Source organism: Ranitomeya variabilis, chromosome 1 (genome assembly GCF_051348905.1).
Source record: "Ranitomeya variabilis isolate aRanVar5 chromosome 1, aRanVar5.hap1, whole genome shotgun sequence".
Lineage (NCBI taxonomy): Eukaryota > Metazoa > Chordata > Amphibia > Anura > Dendrobatidae > Ranitomeya > Ranitomeya variabilis.
Window position 1 is genome coordinate 912,822,651 of NC_135232.1, and position 20,053 is coordinate 912,842,703.

The 20,053-nt window shown below is 43.3% G+C and overlaps 1 protein-coding gene across 1 annotated transcript in view; it reads right to left on the reverse strand.

Moving 5' to 3' along the window:
• Positions 1 to 4,303: 4,303 nt before the first annotated feature.
• Positions 4,304 to 20,053, reverse strand: part of ANXA5 (annexin A5) — a 71,029-nt gene continuing 55,279 nt past the window's right edge. Inside the window, exons 10-13 of the mRNA XM_077279034.1 lie at positions 12,628 to 12,723; positions 11,508 to 11,566; positions 6,715 to 6,837; positions 4,304 to 5,017 (exon numbers count right to left, since the gene is read on the reverse strand). Of these exons, the coding sequence (XP_077135149.1) occupies positions 4,955 to 5,017; positions 6,715 to 6,837; positions 11,508 to 11,566; positions 12,628 to 12,723 (341 nt within the window). The 3' untranslated portion in view covers positions 4,304 to 4,954. The remainder of the gene's footprint in view (positions 5,018 to 6,714; positions 6,838 to 11,507; positions 11,567 to 12,627; positions 12,724 to 20,053) is intronic.

Genomic DNA, 20,053 nt, shown 5'->3' on the forward strand with positions numbered 1-20,053 from the left:
TTCAGGACCCACGGGCTATTGGAGATATTGCGCCACTCCGGATGGAAGGCTAGAAGCCTGCCTCCTACCCGGTCCGCCAGTCATTGTGGCTTCCTGTTGTCTCGAAAGGAATTAAACATATAGCCTCTACCTTTCTTTTTATTGGCGTCATATCTGGGTTTATCTCTATTTGATCTTGTTCGGTCAAACCACCTCCTATTAGTGCCACGCCTGTAAGAGGGTCTACCAAGGTAGGGAAAACGTTTCTTACTATCCCCCGCTTTTTCCAATAATTCGTCTAACACTGGACCGAATAAGTGCGCCCCTTCACACGGAATGTTGCATAATTTAGATCTGGCCTGCATGTCTCCTTGCCAACATTTCAGCCAGATTGCTCTATGGGCTGAATTAGAAAGAGCGGCCGACCTGGCTGCCAACTTGACCGAGTCCGCTGAAGCATCAGCCAGATACGCCGCAGCGCCCTGAATCATAGAGAGGGAGGATAACATTTCGTCTCTCGGGGTTTTGTTTTTCAGCTGATCCTCCAGGCTATCCAACCACACCATCATAGAGCGTGCTGTGCAGGTGGCAGCAATTGATGGTCTAAGAGCCCCTGCTGAAGTTTCCCAGAAGTTTTCCCTTGAGAAACATCTGCCCTCCTGTCCAGTGGGTCTTTTAAAGTCCCCAGATCCTCAAACGGTAGAGAGGATTTTTTGGAAGCCTTGGCTACAGCTGCATCGAGCTTCGGGGCTTTATCCCACGTCGCCGATGCGGACTCTTCGAAAGGATACTTCCGTTTAAAGGATGGAGGAAGAGAACCTTTCCTTTCCGGTTTTTTCCCATTCTCTGGAAATTAGGGCGCTAACTTTCTCTACCACCGGAAAGCATCGGCGGGATTTTCGGTCCAGACCTTTGAACATGACATCTTGCATGGATTTTTCTGGCGGCGTCTGTTCAATTCCAATTGTGTTATTTACAGCTTTTACGAGGCGGTCAATCCGGTCAAAAGAAAAACAAGAATGTCCGTACTCAGTGTCCGAGGAGGATACCGATGTGTGAGAAGCTTCTGACTTTAGATCTCCTAAGTCACTGTCCTCACGTGAACTTGGGGATCCAGGGTCTATTATTTTAGACCCCCTACTCTGAGATTGAGATCTTGAAGAACTTCTAATCTCTTGTCTAACAATTTGTCTTAGACTAGTAGCGAAATCTGGTGTCTCCTCCGCTATTAGACGCTGGATACACGGACCACATAGTTTTTTAACGTATTCGTCTGGGAGAGGAATACCACATTCTGCACATTCCTTGTGCTTGGACTTAGAGGACCGCTTTTTTCCCTGATGTGAAAAAAGGGAAATAAGGGGAGACACAAATCACTAAGTGAACTTTCACGAGGATCACTTACCCCTATAGTGTCTGAGTGGTACCGAAGATTGCGGGGGGACCCTCTCCACCGAAGCAATATCCATCCGGTTTGAGGACTTTCCGGCTTTAGAAGATTGATCAGCTCTACCTCCAGGACGACTACTGCCACTAGAACGTCGCTGGGTGTTTGCTGCATTGGGCTTCTCCAGGGGTTGACACTGTTGCTCAGAAGGCAACGGATCCTGCTCCTGAGACTCCATTGTAACAATGGATATGAAGCATGAGGAAGCCACCACTGAATCATTAAGTAGCCGGCCCCCTAAAGGTACCTCCCCCAGATGGGGGACAGCCGGCCAATCCTGGTGAACTGCCTGGTACAACACGGCATGTGGGAGGCCCCTCCTCCCCCCGAGACCCCCGCCAATGGCACTCACACTGTCAGCCAGGAAGCACCACCGCAATTTTCCAAACGAAAAAAACCCACGCAGTCTATTCAGGGGAGACCGACGGGCGCCGCCATGTTTTTTTCACTGGTGAGACGCACTGCGCCTGCGCCGGGCGTCATCGCATGCTGCCGCACTAAGCCCCGCCCCTTTACACGCGTCACCTCCGGTGCGTCGCTTCCGGGACGCCGAACGCAGCGCCTGTGCCACTTAGAACGCCGGTGCCAGAGGGGAAACGCTAGCCGACCGCAAGGGCACCGTTCTCTCTCATGTCGCTGAAGCGATGTGCCCGCCAAGGGGACCACCACCAGAGGAGTACCTAAATTACCGACGGCGTTCGCAGTTCAGGAGGGCCTCCCACATAGTACTTACCTGTACCTGGCGATGGGACACCGCTCAAGACAGCACTCCCCCTGAAGGCTGCTCCTGCCGTGCTGCTGCCTACTCCCACAGCCCTCTGTGGTGCGGCACTTCCAGCGTCGCAATCAACACCGGGGAAGGGTCATCCCGCCTCCAGGATCGGTGAGTCGGACCTGGGTCAAAACTTCCTTCTTCGCCTTTCTTCTAAAGGCCTCTGTAGAGTCCTCTGTCAGGGACAGGAAACCAACTGATGCGGGAGAGAGGTGCCGCCCTTTTATCTCTGTAGGTTTCCTGTCCCTGAAGGGCGGATCCCCTCTCTCGTTAGTGCTGTCATGACGACTGAATAAAAAAAAATTTTTTTGAGTTATTCCATGTTATTTGAAAACAGGCCTCAAAGGCCCCAGGTACGTAATAGTGTAGATTTCTATGGTCATGCATTCTAGGGTTAAGAATAAGTTCCTGAATTTTCTCATTTAATGGAAAAGACCTCTGTCTTTTCTGATCCAGTCCACGGAACATCATCTCTTCCTTGGATAACTGCGGCTTGGGATCTGCAATGCCCATTGTTCCCCTGACTGACTTGACTAATTTGTCAACTCTATCAAGATGCAAACAAAAGCGGCCCGAATCTTCTCCCGACGAGGAACCTGAATCGTAGGAGCCTTCATCTCCATCATCATTCCCTGAAGAATCAGACCCGGGAACCTTTGGATTTTGAAGGTCCGGCTTGAGATAGGGACTTAAGACTCTGCTTAACTTCTGCCCTAATCATTTCCTTCAGGCTTGTCGCCATATTGGAAGATTCTTCCGCTACTTGAGGGAGTATAGTAAGGCAATGTAGTCTTCCTAGACTTGGTGTCACTCCACCCTTCTCCTTTCCCTGAGACCTCACCGTCTGCTGGATACAGGGGCCACAATTTCTTCGGGCATGAATCTGGTAAGGGGACTCCATAGAGGGCGCATTCCTTGTGTTTAGCCTTACCAATACACTTCTTCCCCTAAAATAAATGATATGAGGAGGACTGCATCACTGAGTGCACTTTCTCGTAGATCACTTACCAGTGGCTGCAGAGAAAAAAAAAAATGATACCGGAATGCGAGGGGGGTCCTTTCTGAATGATGCGTCTGATCCTTGCTTGGAGGAGCTTTTACGACCGGAATTGTCACTTCTCCTGGCATGGTCCTTGGCTTTGGGCTTCTGAAGGAGTCTCCACCGGCAGCAGGCCCTGCTGCTCATGGTCACTCTCCATCCTGACGCTTAAGGCCAGAAGCAAGGGTCCGACCTGGAGCCTGCTTATATCCCCCTCTTCCGGTTCAGCAGATTTGCCCGGCGCTGCCCCGATTCGCCGCCCCCCAGGTGCAGGTGACAGGCAGGACCTGCCTTGCGATTACTGGTGGGCGCCGCCATATTGGAGCCACCGCGCATGCGCGGCAACCCCGACCCCGGAAACACACGCCGACTCCGCGCCCCTAGACGTCACCGCAGCTCCCAGCGCTTCCTGTCGGCGCCGAGAGCAGCGCGGGACGTCCGGACAGACAGCGGTGTCCCGGACAGCCCCCCGGAATCGCATCCCCACACCCTGGGAACACAGCGAGGGGCACATACTTACCTGGCATTAGCTGGAGACAGAAAGACCGCTGGCCCACCGCTCCCTACATTAGCAAGGCATGTGACTAGTTTCTCAATACAGGACGAGTCTGGAAGCGGTCATCACCAACAAAAGTTGTTTTTTTACGAAGCATTACATTTCAGTAAGAATGTTCAATACTTTTTCCCGTGTTAATGTCTCATTATTACACAAATTAATTTTTGGACACCGATGGTTTAATTTTCTTTGCCTGTGTGGATTGGATGGGTTGTTACCGACATCTGGTGAGAATTTCATGTCACTAGAACCTTTATAAATATATTTACTTAGAAAATGTATGGTGTATGCATATATAAACACATACAGCAAAAAGTTTATAAATGTAAATAGTGTTATCTAAAAGGATATAAAAAACAAAAAAACATCTGATTTCACACTCCATAATCATCAAGGCTAATAAAATATTAAAATATTTTTCTGATCTGGTTTACACAAACTGGTTCAGTAAGAAGTGTTCCCTATATATATTTAAAAAAATAAAAACAAAAACAACAATCACACCGAATCTCACAATTATTTTAGGATATTTATTTCTCTTAATGGAAAAATACAAGTTTAGATGATTCCATGTGCATAAACGAGTCAGGCTGGGCTCGGGTTAGTGCAACATCTGTAACTATGTTCATGACCTAATACTGTGAAAAGCAGCAGAAAAGGTGAGATAACCAGAAAATCTACAGAACAGATTTTCATAGAGTGAAGTACATGTCTAATCTGAAATGGAAGGGTCTCAGGTGATGGGAAATGGCAGCTACTGGCTTCAATGCAACCGAGGACAAGACTAGAAGCCCAGTTACATTATATAAATATTAATGTCTGCTGTGACTGGAATGTATAAGCACCTCAACTATTACCCCAAACTGCAAATAATGCCGGGTTCACATAGTACAGGGCAGGCACATTTCAACATACATGTTACCCTCCATCCCCCATGACCCAGACACCCAACTGATCTACTGAAACACATCATGAAAGGATTTTACAGTAATCCTAGTTCAGGATAAAAGAAGGGTCTGGATGAAAGTGAACATGCAGCACTAGTCAAACCCAGAGACTATGGGACAATATGGTGGGCAACAATGACCTTAGCGATTAGATATAGTAAGTGTTCTCGTGTAATATACAGGCTTTACACATGGTTGCCTCTTGGGAACATTATTACTCATCGTCCCCACCACATACAAGAAGGAGAGTGTTCCTGTAGTCTCCAGATGTGTCACCCTGCAAGAAAGATATAATCCTCAATGAGTCACAGAAAAGAACATTTATCTTGCCTGCATCAAGTTCTTTGATGGGTATTGCACAACATTTTAGCAGTTAAAACATAGGAAAACGAGCATTATAGTTAATTTTTAAAACGGTACATTTCTCTTAAAATGTTTAAAATATCATGATCATATGTTGGGTCCAGAAATATTTTGAAAGTGACGCAAATTGACATTTTAGCCGTTTACCAAAACCTTCAAGATGTAGTTATTATTATGGGCTTAAAGTGCAGTCTCTCCCCTTTGATTCGAGGGTATTCACATCCTAGTTGGAATAAGGGTTTAGGAATTACAGCACTTTAATACTTCGCTACCTCAAAAAAAAAAAAAAAAAAAGGTAAATTGGACAATTCTCAAAAGCTCATTAATGAGTTTTATGGGCTGATGAGCCTGGACGTCCACAGTAAACAATTGGTGGAGGATTGCAGAATACTTTCCATGGTTAAAACACTCCTTCACAGAATCCACCCAAGTGAAGAATACCCTCTAGAAAGTAGGCGGTTTCAGTATCCAAGTCTACCATAAAGAGAAGACATCAAGGGAGCAGACACAGGGTTCACCAAAAGGTGCAAACCTTCAATCGGCCTTAAAATAGAAAGGTTAGATTAGACATTGGAAAAAAAAATAAAGAAAAACCAGCCCAGTTCTGGAAAAAACATTATTTGAACATATTAAGCTAAGATCAACCTGTACCAAAATGATGGGAAAAAGAAAGTAGGGAGGAAACTGGGAACTGCTCATGATCCACAGCACACCAAACCCTCTGTAAAACATGGTGGAGGCTTCCAATGGTACTGGGTCACTAGCATTTATTGATGATGTGACTGAAAACAGAAGTAGCCAGGTGAATTGTGAAGTGTACAGGGCGAGACTTTCTGCTCAGATTCGATCAAATGCAGCCCGTCTACACTTAAATTGCATCTCCGTTGTTTCATTTTTTTTAAAATATCGTGGTATGCAGAGCCCTGAACAAAAAGATTCGGTCACTGTCCACACATTTCTGGATCTAATAGTATAAGGTTGGATACACAGTCAAAGGGAATGTGTCATAAGAGCTTTGCTATGTAATTGACCCTACATTATGCTGCTCTTCAAAGACCCCGATTTCAGCGATGTGTCACTTACTGGGCTGCTTGTTGCAGTTTCAGTAAAATCACTGCTATCAGCAGAAGATTATCAGTACAGGACTAGTAAACCTGCTGCCATGTAGTCCTCCATATTCTTGAGCTGAGTAACTCTGCCCTTACCACTGATTGGCAGCTTTACGAGAACACTGTGTAGGCAGAAAGCTGCCAATCAGTGGTATGGGAGGTTACATAGAGTAATGGAGATCTAGCAGTCCTTTAAATGCTGAAGAAAACAGCAAGCAGACTAGAAAAGAATCAAGGTCTCAGACCCTACATCGTGATGCCCTCAGATTACATACCGAAAACCTGCTGACAGATTCCCTTTAATATACGATATCAATATTTTTTTTTATATATAACTTGTAGTTTTTAGTGACGGACAAAATGCAGGACAATTCTATTTAAGCTGGTAGCAGAGAGAATGAAAAGAAACTATCCAAGAATTGTGAATTATAATTGTTCTTTTAATGCTGTCTGTACTGCATCAAAATACAGAACGTTTGCAAATAATTGTAATATTATTTACCCTAATTGCCTGGTGCAGAGATTTCCCAAAATTCTTTCGGTACTCCTTCCTGATGTCAAGCAAATCTATTTCGCTCCTGGAAACCATAACTCTAACCAGAGTGGAATCGTCAGTGCCAGCTCCCTGCATAGGGAGAAATGGAGACCAACATGAATATTGTCATGAAAACATGGAGAGCACATTCATGCATTCATATCCACCTTTGAGCACCTCAATATTTATTAAAAAAAAAAAAAAAAAAAATGATCAGAATTTGTAATTTTGATCACCACCACTAGGGGGTGCTCAATGTACAGTTTGGAACTAAGGTCTGTAGTCTGTCTAATAAAAGAGGTCATTCATTCTTTCCTGTGCAGCTCCCTCCACATTTGGCTTTTGGGCCATTGACAGATCCTGTACGGAGATATAATTTGTATCCTTCCCCAATTCACCCGATATGTAACAATACAAAAGACCTTGTCCATCATACGGACAGCCTTTTCCAAGCAATGCTAAAGACAATTCAGGGTTTGGGCTCCGTTAACCGAAATGATGATACTTGATCCAATAATATAAAAAAGCACAATGCATTTCCCCGCTGGACTGGCGTCTTTCTCAAGGCGAAAAACCAACTGACCACTTGAGAATGATGCCAGTCCGGCGTGGAAACGCGTTGTGGCACGAGAACCACGACTTTATATCATTGGATTAAGGATCTTTATTTCGGTTAACGGATTAATTAGTTCCCCCCACCTTCAAGCTTCCTAGTGGAGGTCATCCCCAGCCTCGGGGCAGCAGCATGCGTTAGGGAGCGTTCCCAGGACTTGTGAATACACACAGGTGAGCATAGAACAAGATATTAGATCCAGGTTATAACAGTATCACCTTATCGTCTGGTGCGCTCGATCCCTACAGTGTTTGTCCATATGATGGACAAGACATTACACATTTGTGTATGAATATTGTGACTGTGTATAGAAAGCAGAGACATTAAATCTCAACATAAACCAATTTTACAAAATGCCACAACTTCACTCACTGCTCTGCAATTACACACTAGTTTGTCTTACATAGAAAAACTTGGCGCAATATTGAATTCACATTTACAAAGAAAAGAACATTACGAGTTCAGTTTGGTTTTCTTATACGGTACTTGGTTATGTCACCAGATCTGCAAAACACAGTTACATGCTGATATTTCTTGTGGCCACTAGAAGGCACACATCTAGGGCACCCAACATGCCAGCACATGGTGAGATCATACATGTGCCCTTATTTTATCTGAAGTCTGGCTCCGGTATAAGGCTATGTGCACACGATGCGGATTTAGTGCAGATCCGCAGCGGATTTTTCCGTGCAGAAACGCTGCAGATCCGCACTGTGATTTACAGTACAATGTAAATCAATGTGAAAAAAAAAAAAGCTGTGCTAATGGTGCGGAAAAATCCACGCGGAAACGCTGCAGATTTAAGAGAAGTGCATGTCACTTCTTTTGTGCGGATCTGCAGCATTTCTGCACCCTTCCATTATAGGAATCCGCAGTGGTAAAAACCGCAGAAAATCCGCACAAAATCTGCATCAATTCCGCACAAAATCCACGGCAAATCTGCACCTGCGGATTCTGCCAGGAGATGCGGATTTTGTGCAGAAAATTCTGCACCCCATTCCGCAACGTGTGCACATAGCCTAAGGCAGTCTGCAGCGTTACCTTGTATGTATAGGACAGCACAGTATACAGGGCCGTGCACACAGATAGGCAGACTATGGGGATGCTTTTCCTTCTACCCTGCATAGGTCTTATTAATCACCTCATTCCCCTTAGGGTATGTGCACACGTTGCGGATTTCTTGCAGAAATTTCCTGAAGAAAACCGGAAATTTTCTGCAAGAAATCCGCATTTTTTTTTTTGCGTTTTTTTTTCCGCTTTTTTCACGTTTTTTTAGCATTCTGCAAGCGTAATTAGCTTGCAGAATGCTAAAGTTTTCCAAGCGATCTGTAGCATCGCTTGGAAAACTGACTGACAGGTTGGTCACACTTGTCAAACATACTGTTTGACAAGTGTGACCAACTTTTTACTATAGATGCAGCTTATGCAGCATCTATAGTAGAAGATAGAATGTTTAAAAATAATACAAAAAATTAAAAAAGTGGTTATACTCACCCAGACATCTCCTCACCGGCGTCCGTTCCTCTTCCTATAGCTGGTGTGTGCGCACAGGACCTTCCGTGACGTCACGGTCACGTGAGCGGTCACATGACCGCTCACGACCAATCACAGGACAGTGACGTCATCGGCAGGTCCTTCACCGCACACCAGCTACAGGAACCGAAGCGACAGCGTGCAGTGGAGGCGGGAAGACATCGAGGGTGAGTATAGGACTGTTTTTTATTTTAATTCTTATTTTTTGACCACTTATATGGTGCCCAGTGCGTGGAGGAGAGTCTCCTCCACCCGTGCGGGAAGTAAGCAGATCAATGCACTCCTAGGTGTGCGGAATCCCCTGCAATTCCGCATTTTAATGAACATGTTGCTTTTTTTTCCGCGATGCGATTTTTTCGCGGAAAAAAAGGCTACATTGGCACAAAAAATGCGGAATACACTTAAAATAATAGGAGGCATATGTAAGCGTTTTTTTCGCGTTTTTATCAAGTTTTTATAGCGAAAAAAACGCGAAAAAAACGCGAAAAAAACGCGAAAAATACTTAACGTGTGCACATGGCCTTACTGTATATCAGGGTGGATAAAAATCAATGTTTTTTTAAAAAAATCAAAAAAATCGGATTTTTTTGATTTAAATCGGATTTTTTTCAATAAACTGCTTTTTGAGGAAAATATTTTACCATCCAAAGGTTCTTCCATCATGAGATAAAGCTGAGTTGTTTAACTCAGTAGAATAAAGGCTGTATATGTGTAACATTCACAATGCCATGCTCTTCCAGAGGTTTCTGTAGGATGCTGACTATCCAACAAGTTTGGGCATGTCAACTGAATGGAAAAAGAAACTAAACCAAAAGTGAAACCAAGCTAGAAGTGTGGAATTAAAGGGGCAGTATGAACAAAATGTGGAGGCTATTAATAGTTTATACAATTAAGACATGCTGCTTTTAAACACCTACCTATTGCCATATAGTAAAACAAAAAAGATTTTTACTTACTTTGGGGTCCCCCCCTCACCCTGGCGTTAGATCGTTGCCCCTAGTTTCGTCCGTGTAAATATGGGCGCACATGCGCACTGCTCTCACTTCTCATTTTAATCGTGATTTATATTAAAAAAAACCTTTTGATTTAAATCAGTGATTTAAATCATGATTAAAATCATGATTTAAATCGATCCGATTTAAATAGAAAAAAATCTTTTGATTTAAATCGTGATTTAAATCATGATTTAAATCGGCGTGATTTAAATCAATCCACCCTGCTGTATATAATAGCATATTATACACTAGTTAAAAAAAACAGTGGCTCAAAGAGGTGGTATAGAAAGTATCTAAGCTCCCTGTATATCCACTGACATTGAGATCCCAGAAGCATCACCCACACACAAAAAAAAGCGCACCTTGAAGCTGAAATAGACATCTACACAAGTACATGGCTGGAGCAGATTTAGTTCTCTGGCACATGGACAGCCCAAAAAAGGGGCACCAAATTTATTAAGAGACGTCAATAAAATTTGTCATGCTTTACTACCGCAAGCCATCAAGACTGGAGTTTCATACACCAGTCATTGTTCTATAAACTTAAAGGGGTGGTGCCACCATGTCTTTCTGCAGTGTAACAATATTGTATCTTACAGTTATTAGGTTCTTTAAAAGGACGTGATTCTGGGGATTTATTCTGATGGAATATAGGCTGAACTGGATGGACAAATGTCTTTTTTCGGCCTTGCTAACTATGTTACCATGCAACAAAGTAATGCTGTAGACCTGTACATTTGAAAAAAGTAAATACTTATTCAAAATTAAGCCCCATTTAAAAGCAATATACCTAGTACGGCGCCCCCTGGTGTTAGCACTACTGGCATCTGTGTCAGCCCATCAAACCCCCTCTTCTAGAGGCCAAGCATGCGCTGTTCCTTCTGCCTCAGGTAAGCAGGAGGATCCTCTGCCTCAGCCAGCCCATCTCTTCCGGCACAGCGTTGTCCTGCCGGCGATTCAGCGGCTTACACTGACATGCCGACAGCAGTGGCTTCTCTTCCGCACTGACAGTATTAATGCAGACATCATGCTGACTCACAGCCAGCTGCACACCGCCTAACCCCAGGAAGCCGGCTGGCAATCGGCATGACGCCAACAGTAGCATCTTATCAGCAGAACAACCCGGAAGAGGAAGAGCTGCTCTGACGTGGAGCAGATGAATCTGCAATGTGTAGACCCTGGCCTGGGAAAGGACTGACACATGGGAAAAGGAGTGTGAGGGATCCATATTTTAAGGGACTGTTGGGGGAGGCCACTATAAAGGCAGTGATTGGCAGCTGTGTTCCCATGGGCCTTCTTGTGATCACTCCCACAGTTTCTCCTATTCACTATGACATGAACAGAGCACAAGCAAACCAGAAAAACAGAAGGCATTTTTTATTCACGTTAATCAACTTTAAAACATTTTCTATTAACATTTATTCCTATTTAAAAGCTTTTAAAAACACCAAAATGTGTCATGGCACATCCCTTTTAGTTTAGGCAGCTTTAGTGTTGGCATCCATACCTAATGCCGATTCGGTCATTTATGAGTGCCATGCTGCGCAAATCATAATCGCTCCAATTCAGATACAGGGTTAAATACCGTGTAATAAGTTTTTTAGGTCGCGGTACCATACCTTCACAGCATTATGCAGAGTTTCTGCCAGATATGCAGGGACACTTCGGACACTCTTCACTGAAAACAAATACAAAGCAAAACATGTCATTGCCAAAAATTAATTTTTAAATATCACAAAGTTTATCATCTTCACTTAAGTGGAAATAGTGATCTTTTTCTGTTGTAAGTCATTTTTCTCTACACAGTGATCATTCACTCAAACTGCTCAAATCTGTCCACAGATCTGTCTTCATAGTCTTTTATAGGCACCATCAGTAATCTCAATGAAGGGGCCTAAAGTATACAAGCAAGGAAATTCCACCAGCTTCTGGTGCCTACAGCTTGCAAAGGGAAAAAAAAAAATCATGAAAAATGCATGATATCTATTGTCCAAAAGTGGTGTAATTACTCATTTATACACAACTTATTCTGAAAAGTCTCCTGAAACAGCTGCAGATATGTGTTCAAGCTAGTGTTCTAAAGAATTGTAATTTACTGAGATCATGACTTTTGGGTTTTCATTGGCTGTAAGCCATAATCATCAACATTAACAGAAATGAACACTTGAAGTAGATCACTCTGTGGGTAATGACTATATAATATAGGAGATTCACTTTTTGTAGTGAAGAAACTTTTTGATAATATTCTAGTTTTGGGAGAAGCACTTGTATCCTCATATACGATACAATGGACTTATGTCCACATGTCTGCACTATGGACCACAGATCCGGCTACTTAAACAACCTGAACTTATTAAAATAAAAAACATTTATTTCTATTAAGTACACCATTGGGAAAAAATAAATAAATAAATAAAAAATATGTAGACCTATATTTTATATTTCCCAGAAAGAAGAAAAACCATTTCCTAAGTTGATTTTACATTGGGACTTAAGAGTATTCCCCTCTCAAACATCCTAAGCTCCTCCAATGTTCTGCACATGGGGTAGGCGACATACCTCAACAGGAGAGCTATACTACATTTTTAATTAGAGACACTTGCAAATATTAGTATTATTACACCTACTACATATTGGGATAGGATCTAGGAGATGGAAATACCCCTTTAATGGCTTTACCTGTAGCTGCTGTATCATGTTAAGACAGCAGAAAGAGAAATTTAGAGACTAGATCCTTACCTATGGCAAGAAGAAGGTTTTCTAGGTTACCGCATGTCTCCCGGCAAATGCTCTCTTCAATCTGGTACCCAGAGATGGTCATGTACTTATCAAATGCTGAAACAGAAAAAAAAAACAAACAGTTAAATATTCTGACGTGACAGTTCTGTAGTCACAACATGTTGAGCCGGTTTCACACTTGCGTTTGGAGCAGCTGAGGTATCAGCGTACTCAGGACAAATTGGACAATAACTTTTGGGCTCCAATTTCATCTCTTACCCTTGGGAAAATAAAAAAATCGGGGGCGAAAAAAAATCATTTTTGTGAAAAAATATGATTTTTTATTTTTACGGCTCTGCATTATAAACTTCTGTGAATCACTTAATAGTTCAAAGTGCTCACCACACATCTAGATAAGTTCCTTAGGGGGGTCTACTTTCCAAAATGGTGTCACTTGTGGGGGGGGTTTCAATGTTTAGGCACATCAGGGGCTCTCCAAACGCAACATGGCGTCCCATCTCAATTCCAGTCAATTTTGCATTGAAAAGTCAAATGGCGCTCCTTCGCTTCCGAGCTCTGCCATGCGCCTAAACAGTGGTTTACCCCCACATATGGGGTATCGGCGTACTCAGGAGAAAATGGACCGCAAAAGTAGTTGTACAATTTGTCCTGTTACCCTTGGGAAAATAAAACAAATTGGAGCTGAAGTACATTTTGTGTGTAAAACAGTTAAATATTAATTTTTATTTAAACATTCCCAAAATTCCTGTGAAACACCTGAAGGGTTAATAAACTTCTTGAATGTGGTTTTGAGCACCTTGAGGGGTGCAGTTTTTAGAATGGTGTCACACTTGGGTATTTTCCATCATATAGACCCCTCAAAATGACTTCAAATGAGATGTGGTCCCTAAAAAAAAAAAGTGTTGTAAAAATGAGAAATTGCTGGTCAACTTTTCACCCTTATAACTCCCTAACAAAAAAAAATGTTGGTTCCAAAATTGTGCTGATGTAAAGTACACATGTGGGAAATGTTACTTATTAAGTATTCTGTGTGACATATCTATGAATTTTTATGCAATTAAACCACAAAGTTGGAAAATTGCGAAATTTTCAAAATGTTCACCAAATTTCCGTTTTTTTTCACAAATAAACGCAGGTAATATCAAAGAAATTTTACCACTAAAATGAAGTACAATATGTCACGAGAAAACAGTGTCAGAATCACCGGGATCCGTTGAAGCGTTTCAGAGTTATAACCTCAAAGGGACAGTGGTCAGAATTGTAAAAATTGGCCCGGTCATTAACGTGCAAACCACCCTTGGGGGTAAAGGGGTTAAATATCTCTCTATCCACTGATCATTGTGATTTGATCCTGATGAGGAGTCTTGAAAGTAAACCGCATTAGTGCTTCATCTTTGCGTGTGGTCATATCTTTGAACCACCGTATTCCTCATTTTAATAGCATCGCACCTCAGTTGTGGTCCGGAAGTAAAGGATTAGCTTATCAGAATAAAAAGTAATATACTGTATATACTCGAGTATAAGCCGAGAATTTCAGCCCGTTTTTAATTTTTTTTTTTTTTTTTTTTTTTAAGGCGGAAATTGCCCCTCTCGGCTTATACTCGAGTCATACCCAGGGGTCGGCAGGGGAGGGGGAGCGGAGCTGTGTAATCATACTCACCTGCTCCTGGCGCAGTCCCTGGTTCCCCGGCGCCAGCAGCTTCTTCCTGTAGTGAGCGGTCACATGGTACCGCTCATTACAGTAATGAATATGGACCCCACTCCATTCCCATAGGGGTGGAGCCGCATATTCATTACTGTAATGAGCGGTACCATGTGACCGCTCAATACAGGAAGAAGCTGCCGACGCCGGGGAACCAGGGATGTGCAGGGACCACGCCAGGAGCAGGTGAGTATAACGCAGTGCGAGATATTCACCTGCTCCCCATTCCACCGCCGCCGCATCTTCCCCGTCCTCTGCACTGACACTCAGGTCAGAGGGCGCGGTGCCGCGATTAGTGTGCACGCCGCCCTCTGCCTGAACAGTCAGTGTAGAGGAAGACGCAGCGGCGGCGGTGAAACAGGGAGCAGGTGAGTATAGCAAGTGCCGGGGGCCTGAGCGACGAGAGGTGAGTATTTGATTTTTTTTTTTTATCGCAGCAACAGCATATGGGGCAAATGTCTACATGGAGCATCTTATGGGGCCATAATCAGCATTTGTGCAGCATTATATGGGGCAAATGTCTGTATGGAGCATCTTATGGAGCCATAATCAGCATTTTATGGGGCATATTTTAATATGGAGCAACTTATGGGGCCCATCATAAACTTTATGGAGCATTATATGGGGCTCCTGATTCAATATGGATATTCAAAAACACTTAACCTACTGATGTCTCAATAATTTTACTTTTATTGGTATCTACTTGTATTTTTGACATTTACCGGTAGCTGCTGCATTTTCCACCCTAGGCTTATACTGGAGTCATTAAGTTTTCCCAGTTTGTGGCAAAATTAGTCTCTGCTTATACTCGAGTATATATGGTACTTTATTAAAAATCTTTTTAAAATTTCAAAACTAACTAAAGTGAATTAACTAAGTCACTACGGGACCCAGAGGATCATCAGTCCTCTATATCGTTAGTCACTGTGCTTTTTGGACACTAGCACAGTTACCCATCACTATTATGCCAGAACACCCCAGCTGTATTAATACCAAGGTGGGAAAGGAGATTTATTATTTATTTATTTATTTTATTTTTTTAAACACAGTTGTGTGTGAAATCAACCTAGGTACGGGTATAAGAACTATATAATCGCATACTCTTAATAAATTCACCAAATGTGGCTGTCGTTCATATCAAACCTTAGGCAATAAGTTCATATGTTCGTACCCCATTAGCAGAATGCAGAAGTTGCATAAGAAGTGGCTTACCACCGCAATCAAGACTCCATGCCTGTATGTAGACCCTGGATTAAGGCTGCAACCTACACCTTCATAGGTCACTGTGGTAAAAGTTATTTAAACCATTTTGTACTGTGACTTTTAGGGCGTAAAAATTTCCATGTCAAAACTTCATACACGAGTTATACCGGAGTAGATTTACCAATCATCATAAATTAGAATATGTCATGAACAAAAAAAACAAAAAAACCTCAAAGTCATTGGGATATGTAAAAGCATTCCAGAGTTATTACTACATAAAGTAACACCTCAGATTTAACCTTCGTCCGGCTGAGTAGGTACAATTGTAACTATTCCGTTTTAAAATTGCAATAACTTTTTTCAAAAAGCCGTAGAGGGCTAAAATTTCGTGACATCTCTGCAGTTTTGGTCCAGAATATATTGGCCAAATTTCAATAAGGAGGTATATATGAAGGTACAATTGTACCTCTGCAGCCTGTTAAAGTTGTAAAATTATGCAACCTGACGAAGGTTAAAAGAAATGGGGCCTGGCCAGGAAGGTGAAAATTTGCTTTGAAGGGAAGGGGTTAAACAAGTGACTGAATTAAGATACCGTATATACTCGAGTATAAGCCGAGATTTTCAGCCCAAATTTTTGGGCTGAAAGTGCCCCTCTCAGCTTATACTCGAGTCATGGTCGGCGGGTGAGGGGGAGAGGGCGCTGAGGCATACTTACCTGCTTCCGGCGCTCCCCCTGCCCGTTCCATGGTCTCCGGGTGCCGCAGCTCTTCCCCTGTTCAGCGGTCACGTGGGACCGCTCATTAGAGAAATGAATATGGACTCCACTCCCATAGGGGTGGAGCCGCATATTCATATCTCTAATGCGCGGTAACGGTGACCGCTGATAGAGGAAGAGACTGCGGCACCGAAGACCAGCTGTCCGGGGGAAGGAGCGGGACGCCGGGAGCAGGTAAGTATTACATATTCACCTGTCCGCGTTCCACATGCCGGGCGCCGCTGCATCTTCCCGGCGTCTCTCCGCACAGACTGTGCAGGTCAGAGGGCGCGATGACGCATATAGTGTGCGCGCCGCCGTCTGCCTGATCAGTCAGTGCAGAGAGACGGGACGCTGAGGAGCTGCAAGCAAGAGAGGCGAGTATGTGTTTTATTATTTTTATTGCAGCAGCAGCACAGCTTTCTATGGCACAGCTTTCTATGGCACATCTATGGGGCAATAATGAACGGTGCAGAGCACTATATGGCACAGCTATGGGGCAATTATGAACGGTGCAGAGCACTATATGGCACAGCTATGGGGCAATTATGAACGGTGCAGAGCACTATATGGCACAGCTATGGGGCAATAATGAACGGTGCAGAGCACTATATGGTACAGCTATGGGGCAATAATGAACGGTGCAGAGCACTATATGGCACAGCTATGGGGCAATAATGAACGGTGCAGAGCACTATATGGCACAGCTTTCTATGGTACAGCTATGGGGCAATAATGAACGGTGCAGAGCACTATATGGCACAGCTATGGGGCAATAATGAACGGTGCAGAGCACTATATGGTACAGCTATGGGGCAATAATGAACGGTGCAGAGCACTATATGGCACAGCTATGGGGCAATAATGAACGGTGCAGAGCACTATATGGCACAGCTATGGGGCAATAATGAACGGTGCAGAGCACTATATGGCACAGCTTTCTATGGTACAGCTATGGGGCAATAATGAATGGTGCAGAGCACTATATGGGACAGCTATGGGGCCATAATGAACGGTATGGAGCATCTATTTTTATTTTTGAAATTCACCGGTAGCTGCTGCATTTTCCAAGCTAGGCTTATACTCGAGTCAATAAGTTTTCCCAGTTTTTTGTGGCAAAATTAGGGGAGTCTGCTTATACTCAGGTCGGCTTATACTCGAGTATATACGGTATATATCTTTTTAAGAAAAAAATAAAATAAAATTAAAAAGACTCAGCCTCGCTGTGTAAAACTAGCATTTTTTATACATAGTCCAAACTTTTTTCTAACCACATGGAACAACTTGTTATACGGAAAACTAACGCCAGAGATATTTTAATCTTTTCCATCTGTGAAGCCACTAAGAATTTCCTAATACTGGAAACTTCCTGCTACGTTGGCTGGTCTCTGATAGTTCTGTGTTCATTTCTGGCATTAAATACCAAGTCAAGACTGAAATCCTGCACATTATACACAACCTCAGGGTTATAAGAGTTCAGTACAGAGTCACCAGTTATGTATGTATGTATGTATGTGTGTGTGTGTGTGTGTGTGTGTGTGTGTGTGTGTGTGTGTGTGTGTGTGTGTGTGTGTGTGTGTGTGTGTGTGTGTGTGTGTGTGTGTGTGTGTGTGTGTGTTCTAGGCAAATAAATTTGTAGCATAATAATCAAGATTTCAGCCAAAGGTTATCTCAATTGGTGCTTGCCATACCCAATGTTTTTCACATGCCAACACGCATGTTCACAATAGTTGCCTAGAAGCACTTGAACTCTCCACAAGTGAACACTTTAAAGGAAGTGTTCCCAACTCCAGTCCTCAAGAGCCACCAACAGATCTTGCTTTCAGGATTGGCTCTTGAAGACTGGAGTTGGAAACACTGCTTTAAATCAAGTGCAAGTTCACTTAAAGCTGGATATTTTACAAGTAAAATTAAATCTTTACATATATTTGAGAAGACAAGCTGGACCATACCAATTTGTAGTGGTAGACCTGATCATTTAATATCTCAGGGCCCCTCAGAAAATAAAAGGCCAGACTGATTTGGCTAAGATATTAAAACAAAGTTGAAAAAGAAAAAATTGAGTTACGGTATCTTGTAACAATCCGAGAGCTCTGTGACGGATGCGTCGTGTTTTGGCGGCTGCGACGCACAAAAAAAACGTTCAATGTAACTTTTTTGTCCGTCGGTTCTGCTTTTTCCGACGCATGCGTGGCCGAAATTCCGCCCCCTCCTCCCAGCTCATGACACTGGGCAGCGGATGCGTTGTAAAACTGCATATGCTGCCCACGTTGTGCTACATTTAGCACACTGTCCATCGGTACATCGGGCCGACGGTCCCATACCGACAGAAGTGTGAAAGTAGCCTTAGGCACACAAGTGCACCGGCGGCGTATTGGTGCACTTAGTCTTCTGTTTCCCATTTCCTTACTGACAGTGGAGACACAGGCTCTAATGCATGATGTCACCTCTCCACTGTAATTCAAGAAGTGGAGGGCGGCATTGATGAGAAGTGAAGAGGCGCCAAGGACACAGATATACAAAGCAGTAAACTTTATGTGATTGGCCTCTCATCACTTCTCACTCCGTGAAGCTCTCCACTTCTTGACTGAAACTGGGGAGAAAAGGTGACTTTCAACACAGCCTCTGTCTACTGTAAATCAACAACTGAAGGGTGAAGAAAAGCATAAAGGAGCTACAGACTGCAAGTGCAGAAATACACTCACCAGTACAGTGGAGTCTACTTTGCACGTTAAGAAAAAACACATTTTGGCATAAAGTGCCAGAGGGTGATGAAGGTATCCTTACAGAAGAAGTTTCATCCTGCACAACATTTGTTTGGGTAAAATCTTACTGACTGGTTCCTTTATAAAGAAGGCAATCAAAATTTAAGTACAATTAAACATGATAACACTTCCCAAGAACCAGTGGGGCAGTAATACAACACTGTTTAAACCGAATCACTTAACTTTTCATTAAGTGGCCTGCATAAGATAAACGTCTTTAAAAATAAAAAAAAATGCATTGAGATGCAAACCCCTACTGAAAGCACATCCAATGAAATATTATGAGATAATGAGATATAAATTATATATATATATATATATATATATATATATATATATATATATATATATATATATATATATATATATATATATATATATACACACACATACACGTGTGTGTATGTGTGTATGCGTGTGTGTATGTGTGTATGCGTGTGTGTATGTGTGTATGCGTGTGTGTATGTGTGTATGCGTGTGTGTATGCGTGTGTGTATGTGTATGCGTGTGTGTATGCGTGTGTGTATGTGTGTATGCGTGTGTATGTATGCGTGCGTGTGTGTATGTATGTATGTGTGTATGCGTGTGTGTATGCGTGTGTATGCGTGCGTGTATGCGTGTGTGCATGTGTGTGTGCATTTGTGTATGCGTGTGCGTATGCATGTGTGTATGTGTGTGCGTGAGTATATATTATATATATGTGCAGGGGCGTAACTACCGCGGTCGCAGCGGTCGCCATTGCGACCGGGCCCCGCAGGTCAGGGGCCCCGGGTTGGCAGGTCAGTGCAGGGCCGGACTGGCCATCGGGCACTTCTGGCAAATGCCAGAAGAGCCGGTGCCAGTAGTGGGCCGCTGCACTGTTCCCCCCCGCCCCCCGCCAGTGCCGCCGCCGCATTTAACTATACCGGCGTCTATGACACCGGTATAGTTCAATGCAGTGATGGAGGAGAGAGCGTCTGCTGACGCCCCCTCTCCCATCATTCCCCGCTCTGCCTCTGACAG